The sequence below is a fragment of the Mastomys coucha genome, unplaced genomic scaffold, assembly GCF_008632895.1.
Source record: "Mastomys coucha isolate ucsf_1 unplaced genomic scaffold, UCSF_Mcou_1 pScaffold14, whole genome shotgun sequence".
Classification (NCBI taxonomy): Eukaryota; Metazoa; Chordata; class Mammalia; order Rodentia; family Muridae; genus Mastomys; species Mastomys coucha.
The window spans coordinates 135,190,996-135,204,473 of record NW_022196896.1 but is presented as its reverse complement, the minus strand read 5'-3'; the positions used below and the strand labels follow the sequence as shown (position 1 = coordinate 135,204,473).

Below are 13,478 nucleotides of genomic sequence, written 5' to 3'. Positions count from 1 at the left end.
AAATAACTTTCCATATGAAACTTGAAGTGACAGAGCTAAGTGTCTAAACTGAGATACATAGCCTCAGAGTCTGGGCTGTGTGCTCGGGTGTTTTATGGGAGCAATGAGGGACAGCAATGGCAGTATTTTAGGAGCTGAGAGGGAAGAGCCTGTAGAAGACTTCCAGGTGTGGTGACTGCTGCTCACCAAATAGACCCATTTCTCAGTTTTTTAGGCTTATGATAGAACAACTCTTTCAAATGACTCTTTGAAATGAAGTGTGGCCATGAAACATGCTTTAGCAGTGAGCTGTGAGTCCAAGCCATGTCTCACTTCTAGGAAACTGCTCAGTTCACCGCACTCCCTTTGTTACTTGGCAACTGCGGAAGCAGGTGCTGAGGTGGAGCTGCTGACATTCTGAGGATGGGACTGATGGCAATAAGCAGAGTCTCCTGCCCACTGGCATACAGAGCAAGACTCAAACTGTGGAATCTGGGAATCGATTATCAGCAGAGCACAGATTAACCTGTCCTTTCTGGGGCATAAGCTAGAATCAGAAATAAGGTTATAATTCCTATAACAAGAATAAAAATGTCTCAAAATGTATGTCCTGTTTTCAGGACTTGTTGGTCATCAGCAAATCCTTGTCATTAGAGGCTAGAGAAAATAAGTGTTCATTAATGCTCCCCAGTAAGTGAACATTCTGCAAACCGTTTTGTATAACCTGGAGGAGAGATGATGTAAAAAACGGACTCGTAACAAAGTGTTAATAACATGTTGGTTGCTGTTGGCAACATCTGACAAGCTACTTCATGTTAGGAAGGAAATAAATTCAGAGAAAAGGGGGCTACTTTTTCAAGTAGTAGTGAAAGAATTAAATGGGCTACACATTTGAGAGCTTGCTGGACTGGAAGAAGGAACTGGTTTTAAACTAACTTGTAGAAAGTAAAACAAACCCTGAGAAACTTTTCTTTAAAAGATTTATTTATTTTACATATTGGAGTACACCGTTGCTCTATTCAGACATACAAGAAGAGGGCATCGGATCCCATTACAGATGGTTGTGAGCCACCATGTGGTTGCTGGGGATTGAACTGAGGACCTCTGGAAGAATAGTCAGTGCTCTTAACCTCTGAGCCATCTCTCTAGCCCCTGAGAAACTTTGATGCTGAAGGAAGGTGAGACTTATCTCTTCTAGCAAAGTTCCATTCAAGGACACACCCTCCCTCCCCCATTGCTTAACCCCCCTAAAAGACTCCGAGAAATTAAGTTGATGCAATGAGCCGAGAGTCTCTAAGATGGAGGTGTGTAGATAAGAAGGCAAACAAGCCCAGCCTAGATAAGTAATTGCATCTACGTGGATTCTGTGAGTATGACAATCATTTCACCGAACTCACTGGAGTCAGAGATAAGAGGGTGCCTGCAGGATTATGGGGCTGTACTGTTCAAGGAACCACAGGTTAGATCAAAAGATATGTCTCTGAAGGAGTCCTGAAATACCACTCGGGCTCCTAGGGAACAAATGTTCCTCAGAATGCACTACAGATAGAGTCAGGGAGGATAACAGAAATGTCCTTCCAAAGAAGATGGTCAGAGACATGGAGGAGACCCTGAAACATCCTACCCAGAAGGACTTCTGTGAGTCCACATCTACTGTGTCCCATTTCTTCCTTCTTAATGAGAGTATTGATTAGAGATTCTTTTTTTTTGCTCTTACTTAACAATTATATTAGATATATGGGAGGCAACTCATTGTTCAATAGAGTCTCTGTCACAAAGACTCTTGTACTCAGTCATGTACTGAGAAATTGAGAAAGTGTAAATATCTGGGCTGGGGAGGTGCTCAGTGGTTAAGAATTCTTCCTGCTCTTCCAGAGGACCTGAGTTCAGTTCCTAGCACCCACATCAGGTATCTCACAACCATCCCAACTCCAGAGCCAGGGGCCAGACACCCTGTTCTGGTGTCTGCTGGCATTTGTACTCATGTGCACATACCATCCCTCACATACATACATATAATTAAAAACATCTTTAAAAAGATGTAAATGTCTTCTCTGTGTCCTAATCTGTGTATGCAAGCTCTCTGTAAAGAGCCTGGACATCTTTTCACATTCACTAAGCATACATGTGCTTCTCCTCTGTGACCAAGGTCATTTCACGATAGTTCAATCTATGCAAGTTTCCTTCTAAGATAGACTTTTAAGAGAGTAACCATATGGTAAGTGATAGGACAGGGTATGGGCCATGGCATTCAACAGACTAATTCTGTCTGAAGGTGGGCTTTCAGATCCTAGGTTTTGGAGGTTGGCCTGGTGATTAAAGACACCATTTCTTTGTACTAGTTACCGCCTTTGTTCAGTCAGGCTCACTCCAGCTTGGGTTTAAAAGATCTCTGCCTACAAGCAAGCGATACTTTATTTATAAGAAAGAATGATGCTCCCGTTTTTAACATTTTCCAATTTATTATTTTGGAATGTGAGAAGGGAGTTGGAAAGACTGGGGACAGTAAGAAAAGGTATTATTGTCCCTGGGGATATAAATTTACAATATGTGTCTGGTTGTCTGATTCTGCCCTCCCTGCAACTGTATGGGGTGCTTGCTAGTTTATGTCACAGTTATATTCTGGGGAAAGATAGGAGAGGAAAGGGAAAGAATTTGGGGGAAAACAGACAACAGAAGAGCAGAGACATTTCAAAAGCTTAGGACAAAGATGGGTGATGTACATTGCTATGTTCTTAAATATGGCTCATATATTTTGTAAAAAAATAGCAATGCTCCCCTCTCTTCCCCCTCTCCCTTTTCTGGGAAGAGAAACAACATGAAGAACAGTCGGTGGGTAGGAGGGGCATGTGGAGCGTGAGGAACAATCAGGGACACAGTGCATCTAGAAAGAAAAAAGAAACTTCTGCAAAGACCAACAAGTTTTTATGCTCTTGATGTAGACCTTCATTTTAGAGTTGATTTAACTTTAGGCATTTCTCAAAGTGCTTTACTTGCCAATTCCGTTTCCTCTTGTCTTTAAATAGTGAATAATTCCCCCCCCCCCACTACACTTTTTCTCTACATTTTCTTCATCAGTATTAAGCAGCTCCTCAGGGATCTTTCATGTAGATGAACAAGGACATCCACAGACAACAGGGGTCAATGAGTCCAAGATAAGGGAGTCTAATGTTCATCTATCTGTGCTGGGATCTGCTAATGTTGCCTGCTCACCTATCAATGCTGGGATCTGCAAATGCTGGCTGCCACAGCCTAGGTCTCAGTGCCACAGATTAGAGCTCTCATTCATGCTGAAAGTCTGACTTATATAGAGATGTTGAGCATTAGTCAAAAGGAAAGAGCCACTTAGTGTGTCTCACCTTCGTTGTCATCCCAACTGGGTTTGGAATCACCTTGGAGCCACACCTATGGGAATCTCTGTAAGGGTGTTGTCAGAGGGATTAAGGGAGGCACATTCAGGGTAGTGCCATCTCATTAAATGTCCTCCTATTCTGAACAAAAGGGAAATGGCCCCAACATAAATATCAATAACTGTCTGCTTTATGCACTGTCCAGCTGGAAGGAATTCTAGCTGCTCTGAACTTCGCTATACCTCCCCACTAGGGTGGACCATGCCCCCTCAAACTGTGAGCTAAAACCAGTTATTCCTCCCATGAGTTGCTTTTTGTCACCTATTTGGTCACAACATGAGAAGAGTAATTAATTTGTCTTTTAAAAAGTGAGGAGTCAGGAAATAGATGAAGATGAAGAGGATAAATCACCTGAAACATAGGATTGGACACAGACCCCCTTGAGGTCACAGATTAGCTACTCTATCTAAACTGCTAAGAGCCTGACTGGTCCCATTGTAAAGGCTGGGGTCTTTCTCAATGATTTTTAGGAGTTCCCCCCGCCCCCAAGGGAATTTTTTCACCTAATGTTTGGATAAAGTTATTAAAAATATGAAGAAACTTTCGAGCATTAATTGCTTTGGTTACTGGTACTTGAACTTAATTTTAGAATAATTCTAATAATAATAATAATTATAATTATTATAAATATAATTATTATAAATTATAATAATTATAAAGATTATAATTATAATTATAATAATAATTATTATTATTTTCTTGAGTCAGCATCTCATGATGTAGCCTTTGTTGGCCTGAAACTCACTACATAGACTAGGCTGGCCTTGAACCCACAGAGATCTACTTGCTTCTGCCCCCTAACTGTTGGAATTAAAGCCATGTGCCACTGTACCCCACTCAACTTTAAGAAGTTTTAAATGGAAGTTCACCTAGAATCATTGTAGAACATTCCTTCTATAGTATATTTGAGTGAAATAAATTCAAGACTAACTTGGGCCTGATTATAGCTAACTGTTGTAGCAGTTTATAATCTAGCTTTGAAAGCAAACAGAATTATAAAGAATCGGAATAAAGACCGATGTTCTTCTTCAGAACTAAACTGCGGGGATGTGTTTGCAAGAAACTCTGGTTTCCAAACCTCTCTCTTACCTGCCTAAAAACTTATTATTGAATATTCAGAAGCTTCTCTGAAAACATAATAATTTTCTGGGGGCCAAGGCCATTTCAGATGCATCATTAACTGAGCACAGAAGAAAGAGACAGTAGTGATGAGGTCAAAGGTCAGTTGGGTGGTGAGGAAGAGGAGCATGAGAGAGACAGGCTTTCAGTCAGGAGTTGCTAAGCAGCTCAGCGAGCCCAAGGGGTGGACTCCATTGCCAAGTCTTCTCATGATTCTGAATGTTTATCTGCCTTGGGCTTTGTGTGCCTCAATCGCTAACACTAAGTAGCTGACGCATAAACACACTCTAAAGATGCTTTTGGAAAATAAGAAGAAAAACAATAGAATGGACTGTAGGAGTGTTCTTTCTGCTTCTGCGAGAAGAGGGGAGTGGAAAGCTCAGACAAAATGTTGTCCTGGTCCCACTAGACTAATTTTAGTTATCTTGGCTCATGGCTATGACTCATCCCTAAAGCTCTGAATTGTTGAGGAGGAAGGAGGGAAAAAATTTGACTTAAATGTCAAAGAAGTAGGAACATAAATATAGTTTTCTTTTTTGGGGACTAGAATTCCAGGATCTGGGTATCTTTATCACATGAGGGTTGAAAGCTTCCAACTTCTAGAAAAATCATGACGCCAGTCAAAACATCATCAAGGACTAAGAAGGATTGATTCCAAGTCATGACACTTTTGACTTTTAATTCTTCAACATGCTTAAACTAGATGTCAGTCAATGATCACATGTAACTAAAGGTGATGGAAATGTAATATGGAGACTGTGGTAAGACTTAGGACTCACGAAACAGGACGGGGGGAGGGGGAAAGAAATAGGTGCTGACAGGCAGACTCAGGAATAATTCTGTGTAATGTTGTGGTCACATAGAGTAAAAAGGCATGATTATACACTGCTCAGACATTTTCTGGCCTGCTGACGGACAGGGGTTGATACAGAGATGGCTTCATGAAACTCTGTCCTGAGTAATGAAAAATGTTTTTTAACTTGTGGGTAAACTGGTTATCAACTTAAATTTCCATTAGTTTGGAGAATAGAAAGAGCCCTTACCCACTCACATCCAATTTGAGCATTTTACTGAGGTTTTACTCCTTTAGCATTTTACTCCTCTAGGAGTGTCTGACCTGTGGCTCACAGACTACATGTACCACAGATGAGCGTGGCTCCCAGTCAAAATCATCAACTTACCTAAAGCATTGTGTTTTCTTTGTGACTCAATGACACATTTCTCAAGCACAGACTTTGTAGATGACAGCATATCACAATGTCACAAAGTTGGACACACATGTGAGCAGTTACTATGCTCTTAAAACTTCTAGAGAGTAAAACAATGGTCATTGTCTAGATATGGCCTAGGGAGTTAGAGATGGAGTATTAATGCAGAAGGCAAAGGAGAATTAATTTCAAGGGATGTGTTTTTGGGAAGAGCAAAGCTATGAACGCTGTCTTCAGCACCTGTCTGGTGCCAGCCTTTCCAGAGCTTTCTTCATGATCCTCACAGTCCTTTCCTGTCTCTTCACTTCATAATGGTGTATTGCCTTGTACCCCATCACCTAAGACTCAGTGTTTCACTCAACTGATGTGTCCTGCATGTCCAGCATCCTGACAGGATGCTCTGGAGGGGTGGCATGGAGGATGCTAGAAATTGCCCATCCTCACCTCTTTCATTTCAGGTTAGCTCAAGAACTTGAAGGGCTTATGTCATGTCTTAACCTCTGCATGACTGCACTTGTCTATTTTGACACCGTTGCTGTGGCAATTATTATCTCTTGTAGAGAGATATTTTAAGCCCTATACATTGCCAGTATTTGTGAATGCTTACAGAAGAACAGGGTCTTATGCATTTAATCAAGTTAAACATGAGGCTAATTAAGGCGGTCCCTAATGCTACAACTAGTGTCATGAGAGTGATGAGGTAGCCCCATGTAATATCAGTCAAGGGATGCCAAGTATTGCTGGCTTCAACCAGAATCTGGGAAGAGATGAGGAAGGGCCGACCTCTGCAGGTTTGGGGAGCTGTGTAGCCCCACACTTCTAACTTCCTGTGCTAGGAAGCAAGGAATTTGTTGTTTGTGTTAAGATCATAAAGACAGCTCTGAGATCAGCTAATACACAAAGCAAAGTGAGAGAACATGGGAATGGGAGGTGAGAGAGAATGACTTCTCTTGTGGATTATGAAACTAATATATAAATGTTAATTTTTCAATTTAAAAGATTTCAGAGCAATACCATATGGCCCTTTGAAAAGGATCCAAGAGTAGACTTTCCTGTCCAGTTCTTTATGTCCCTCACTATTTAAATGATTCTTGCTACAGATCAGACAGCTTCTTTTCAATGTTCTTGATCAGTAATCTGATTTTTTTTAACCTGCTTTGTCTTTTTCTGTATCATTTGCCTCTTAATATTTCACTCTGTAACCTACTTTAAGTGCATAAATAGTATTAGTCAGATGCATTTTATGAAGACAGCACTTTAAAAACACTAATTACCTAAAATATATCCTTTAGACCCAAATAGATCTATATTCCAGGGCTCTGATTTACTCTCTATAAAAAAATACAAAAAACGGGTCTTTTTGAAATAATTAGCATCTGGTGGGCTAGGTGGGTAGCAAAGCCTTTAATCTCGCATTCAGGAGGCAGCAGCAGGTGGATCTCAGGGCCAGCCCGGGCTACACAGTTTGCTTCAGGCCAGCCAGGGCAACATAGTAAGACCTTGTTTCAAAAAAAAAAAAAAAGTGAGTTTTACTTGTTTCCTTTGGAGAAAAAAGTTGTTTTTCTCCAAATAGCACAACTGTAAACACTTATAATCACATTTTCCCAAAATAAACAAACAAACAACACTTTTTAAGGTCTTACAAATTGTAATATGTATGGAATTCAAAATCAAATATGCACGTTAAGAACGATCATGCACTCACTACCTAGTTTCCCAGCATAACCCTGATCTATAAAATTCTCGGATATAATCATTGCCCTCACATTATATAATTTTCTGAAAATCCAAGTCTTTGAAGGAAGAGTTCACTTCTATATTTAGTAGCTGAAAAAAAAAGTTCCAAGATGGGGTACTGGACCTTTTCATTGACCAGAAACATTTTTTTCCCAAATGTCATTCTGATTGCTTTTGAGCGTTAAGAGTGCACCAGCTTTCCCCTGTCTTTGACAACACTGGCATCTACAAGACAAATTCAATGTCAAAATCAACAGGTTGTTCAGTCATTACGCTGGTATAACTGAAGGACATTTTTGGCTTCAGTACATCCTGTCACCTGTCAGATCCTAGCGAGCAGAGGAAAAGCACAGAGGGAGGATTACTCACTTGAGGGTGGTGAGCTCTGTAAGGGATGGCTGTGTGGCCTTGAGATAGCTTTCTCTTCTTGCAGCCACCTTGGGAGACGGCTTGGGGCTCGTGTCCGAGTCCCCGCTGTCCTCATCCCCCATGGCTTTGATGTAGCTACCACTGCGCATCCTCCGGCATGGAATCTCGTCGTCTTTCCCGCGAGGTGTGTACCCTGTCCATTCATCCTGGGGAACCTAGTCAGGTAGAAAACAGGAAGTTTAACTTTCAATGGAATTGAACTTTCTAAACTTTTTCTTGTTCTCTCTCTCTCTCTCTCTCTCTCTCTCTCTCTCTCTCTCTCTCTCTGACTATGGATTAGGCAATAGAGATAAATTATCTAATCCTTAGACATTGATTTTTTGATATTGACGTTTTTACTGTAGCCATTTGGAAATCATTTTAACGCATGCACATCCACATTGCAATTGTAGACAAGCAGTGAACATCTGGAAGAATATGAACTGCTGGCTCTGGTAACTTACACTTTTAACTTTCTTGTGCTGTTAACAGCTGAGGAGGAAGAAGGTGACAGAGAGGAAAGCCCTTTGGTTTGAACTTTAAGCTGACCTTCCTCCATCACTACCTCGGAGTCAGGAGCGTTCCCTCACTCATCCTGGTTTCTCTAACTTCACATCTGTACCACCCCATGTCTGCTTTCGTTTCTGTCTGATCACTGCTCGGTCCCAGCCCCACTGACTGTCCACTCTGAACCCTTAAGGCTCCTTTTGGGAGTTTTCCCAGTGATGTTTCCGGAAGGGCCAATTGTGTGTTTCTTGGTCTCTCCAGCATGACACACATCACACACACCACACTTACTGACGGTGTCTCCCTGTTTGGCATCCTGCTTGCTCTATAACTTGGGAGAGCTACCAGCCATATTTTCCACCTCAAGTTTGGCTGGATCCTGTTCTACACTCGCTTTGGTAGACTCCACACAGGAGGAGTCTGTCAGTGCATTGCCTTCCTATGTTCTTCACAACCGTATCTGTGAAGCTGTGCAGGGCATTGCATAGTCTGTGTTACATTTGTTATATTATGACATTCATTTCAATTCCATTTATCCACTTCAGCATGGAGTCAACCTAATTCCTGTTTAGTTTCATTCTTCTCCCACTGGTGAAAGAAACACATACCCACCACTAGCTCTATCCTTCAAGAAGTATAAGGAGCCCAAGCATGGCCCTGTACAGGGTCTAATCAAAGGAGTCAAACTAGGCCGACACTGTTTGTACCACCAACATGCATACGACAGGGAGGAGCAGATACATACACATAGGAACACCTCTAAATCAACATGCTTACAGGTTGAAGATGCCGTACCGCAGTGAAATACTCACTAAAGAGTCCCTAGGTGCATGGTCCTGTCAGTAATGAAAATGGATGAAGACTCTTAACCTGGTTAGGTTTGCAACGAGAAGATAAAATAAATATATATACACATACATCCATGCATACATATGTACATGCACACTCACACGTATGTATGTATGTATGTATGTATGTATGCATGCATGCATGTTTTATGGGTATGTTAGGGTCTCATAGGCAGGCCAGTAACTCACTGGGCCCCAAGATGGCTTATAACTCTCAGTCTACTTGGCTGAGTCTATAACTGGAATCAGAGGTGGGCATCACCACACCCAGTGATGAAACCTTGGCCCCTTCTATTTTGGGATTAAATGTTCAGATGCTGAGTAGCTCCTGCTTGTGGAAAGTGATACAGCCTCTTGACAACCACAGTTGACAATGCTAAACAGTTTTTTCACCATAACTTATTTTGTCAGCTTGTCTCTGTGTTTTTATTTTCTTTTCTGTGATTTTTCAATGAAAACCTGGAGTGCAGAGAGCTGAAGGCACTGGTCAAAGGACACGAGGGCATTCCCTTGGATTCAAAGTGCTCTGGATGCCACACTCCTGGAAAACTGTTGTCCAGGAGTAGTTGGCCAATAAGAAACAAACTCTCTGGGATTTCTGCTGCATCTCTTCTGACAATTTTTGTCTTAATGTTTTGTTGTTGTTGTTCGCTTGTCTTGGTATTCCCTTTTCTATGTTGCTTTTTTTTGAGATAGAGAAACACACACACACACACACACACACACACACACACACAGCACACTGAAGTTGGATGGCTAGGGAGGATCTGGAAGGAGTTGGGGGAGGAGAAATCTGATGAAAATATATTGTGTAAAGAATTAAAAGAAATACACTCACTGCTGATCAAAATATATTGTGTAAAGAATTAAAAAAAAATAACACACTCACTGCATCTGGAGAAAAATCTTCAAAACATAAAAGACTACTCCACTTGAATTGCAAAAATCAGAACATAATGGGTTTTTGTAAGGGATAGTCTGTGAATTTGAAAGTTAAAAGTGTTAAGAAAAATTGTCCATGATTACTCTTATCTACATTAGATAGAGACCTCTAAATATTATCCACTGTAGAAAGTGAAATCACACATCAACTATCAGAAGCACTGTTCTTTCCTCCTTAAATCAAGGACTTCTTTGTGTCAATCAGGATGCCATTAACTGCTAACAGCCCCTTTGTAGGGGTGAGGCCTCATGAGCCTCTGCTCTGTCCAGGTTGCAATGTTCACTGGCTTGATCTCGTGTAGGTATCCAGAGTTTATGAGTGTGACAGCTTTGTCACATCCAGAAGACACCATTTATTTCTTAGGAGTCTTCCCCAAGCTCCAACTCTTATCATCTTTCATTATCCTCTTTCTGGTTGTTCCTTGTGCCATGGGGAGAGGAGTGAAAAGATGTCTAACTTAAGGCCAATGAGGCTACAGTCCCTGATTCTCTACACTCTGACCGGTTGTGAATCTTCGAGTTAGCTGCCACACTCTTGTGCCAAGCTCGAGGAGTATGGCCGCTGTCTGAAATGTGGCCTGTTACTTTCTTTGATTGACACAGGTGATTGAGGTGGTGCTCTTTGCCCCTCATTTTACAACAGAGGGAACTTAGGCTGTGGAGGTAGCCCATGTTATAAAGAGCAGCATATCAATAGAGCAGCTCCTGGGCCTTACTACCGGACAGTCTTTGATGGATTATTTTCTTTCTGAGATGTGCTTTGTCCAACCTGTCAAATGGTACAGTCATGGTACTTGACAGCATTGTGGCTCACCACATACAACTCGTTTGTTATTTACCAACCACGCTGTAGCAGTGTGGACTTTTCATTTTTCTAAGCTAAGAGCCACAGGTTCAGCACTGCTACAAAGATTTCTCAAAAAAACCATAAATGAAGAACAGTCTTGTTTTCCTTCAGTTGGTAAGTGACTCACTGCCTAGGTATGATCATGTTCAGATCATTACCATCAGCTCCGCACTTGCACACTAGAAATCAACAACAAGCCATGGTCACTGATGGCCCATCACTTGCTGTTCCTCAACACCAATGTAGAGTTCATAAGTGTTGCCCTCTGGGATATGTTAGAGATGAATGACAAACTGATTAGCTAATATGCCAATTTCTGTTCGGGTGCCTTGCAAATTTAGTGCAAGGTAGAAACCTGGGCTTCAGGAAAAATAGTCTGTGATTGTTGCTAGGGGAACAGGCTGAGAAGTATTTAATCTGTATGCCTTTCAATTAATCATTCTTTTCAAATGATAGTGGTGAAAGAATTGTACCAACGTGACTTCTATTAGAGTGCAGCATAAATATTAATACATAATTCATCTACCTGAAGGCAGTGTACAGCAAGATTTTATGTAAAAATAACAAAGATGTAGTTTTAAAAAAATATAGATGTACAAAACAGAAACCCTGGAGAAGAAAAATACCATCACAGAACTGTTAGGACCAGCAAAATTGGTGTAACTGAGCATGTACATGCATGTTTGTGTGTTAACACTTTAGAGTAAAAGGTGAATGTCTTTGGGGTCCATATTTCTGGAAGGAAGCATACCATTTTGTAGAGTTCAAAGAGTGCAGTGTTACTCTCCTTTGGTCAGAAAGGAAGGATAGTTATGAGGTAGCAGCTACTAATATGACCTAGTTAAAGGCTGCAGTGCTAGCCCAGATTTCCCCTTTCACTTCTAGGTAGGATTTCCATCCCCCCAGGCCTCCATGAGAAGGCACAGTCCTATGCACATTTGCAGACTTTCAGGTAGATATGAGTCTGTTTCTTCATTGACTTTCTAGAGCTTGCCTCTGGCTAATGCTTTAGGTTTGGGTGATAAGCCTCTAATACCAGGAAACATCCCGCCCTGTGCTGAATGACGTGTGTGTGTGTGTGTGTGTGCGCGCGCACACACACGCATGCATTGTGTGCAAGGGCATGTATGCAGGTGATTGTGTAGTTTAGACAGGCTTTTAGGCTGGCTCATGCTATGTCCTAATTCGCCTCTGTGACTGCAGTCTACCACAGCAAACAGCCTCCAGAATGAGAGGGTTATAGGACCCTAGGAGGCTCTTATGGCTCTCTCTTTGCATTGTTCACTTCCTTGAGCTGCTTGACCTGCTGTTTTGCTTTCTGCTGCTTACATCAAAAGGCCTTGAGTGTCTCCCTACCTGGCTGCAGAGAAAAAGATTTAGGGACTTCTAAAGAGAAGCTTAACCCTACCCACTGTCTGAGAAAGGCTATGTTGTTACTGGCAGTGGCAGTAGAGGGTCCTGGTAAAAAAAGGTGCAGAAGGGATAGAGCCCTTGGTAGTGGGACAGCAGGTTGTTCTGCATGTTTGAACTATCCCAGGAGGCACCTGGGCCCAACAAGCACTAAAGAAGAGACACACAAAAGCAGTCTCCTACAGGTCAAGCTTGACAATAGCAATGGATCACAAGGAAAGAGTATATGCTTTTTTTTTAGCGGACTTGATTTGAGATTTATTATTGAACATGATTTGGTAGGGTATAGAAAAGCACTGTGAAAGCCTTCAGGAATGCGGGGATTCCAGAGGACCATGACTGGGGATATATTTGACACCACAGCTATCAGGAATGAGCCACTTCTCAGTAACCATGTCTTCAAATTAATCTGCACTAAACTTGGTGCAGTCCCACTTCTTGAACTTGTCTCAGTGCAGAGCCTCAATCACATGTTCCTTATTCTGCAACTTGGTGTGGATGGACAAGATGACCTGGCCAATGTGAACCCTGGCCACTGTGCCCTGGGGCTTCCCAAAGGCACAACACATACCTGTCTGGAGCTTAGATCAGGGACAGCATTGTGGTCAGAGACTTAATTATCAACTAGCAAAAAATTGTCTCCAGGGTCCCTTGAGGCAACCCATCTAGACAATAGGCTACATACACTACCAAGGAGGCTGCTGTTTGCAACCATTGCACACCAAAGTCCCCGTGGGGAAAGGGACTATATGCTTTTTAACGCTTGCGTTAAAGCGCTAACAGTCTAATAGAGAACAACTTTATTGGTATTGTTGTTATTATTATTTTATGATTTTTGAGTCAGGGTTTTATTAATTAGTTCAGTTTAGCCTGAAGCACGCTATGTAGCCCAGGCTATCCTCCAACTTGCAACCCCCCTGTTTTAGCCTTCCCTTGCAGTGCAGTGATTATAGGCATGTGTCACCAGGACCATCTGAGAATTTTCATAAATTAGGAGAATTTCCTATCTGAAGCCTGTAACTGAATCCGCAGGTCATCGTTGAGAGGTTGAAGGACCCATCAA

General features: G+C 41.7%; 1 protein-coding gene and 1 non-coding gene across 10 annotated transcripts in view; both read right to left on the bottom strand.

Moving 5' to 3' along the window:
• Positions 1-13,478, bottom strand: part of Dlgap1 (DLG associated protein 1) — a 791,008-nt gene that overhangs the window by 217,220 nt on the left and 560,310 nt on the right. For all 9 annotated transcript variants that reach the window (XM_031368694.1, XM_031368695.1, XM_031368696.1 and 6 more), the window contains one exon: positions 7,823-8,037. In XM_031368694.1, the coding sequence (XP_031224554.1) occupies positions 7,823-8,037 (215 nt within the window). The remainder of the gene's footprint in view (positions 1-7,822; positions 8,038-13,478) is intronic.
• On the bottom strand, positions 13,049-13,184 carry LOC116089580. Its single transcript, XR_004118367.1, has one exon. It is a non-coding gene; the product is annotated as a small nucleolar RNA SNORA70 (small nucleolar RNA).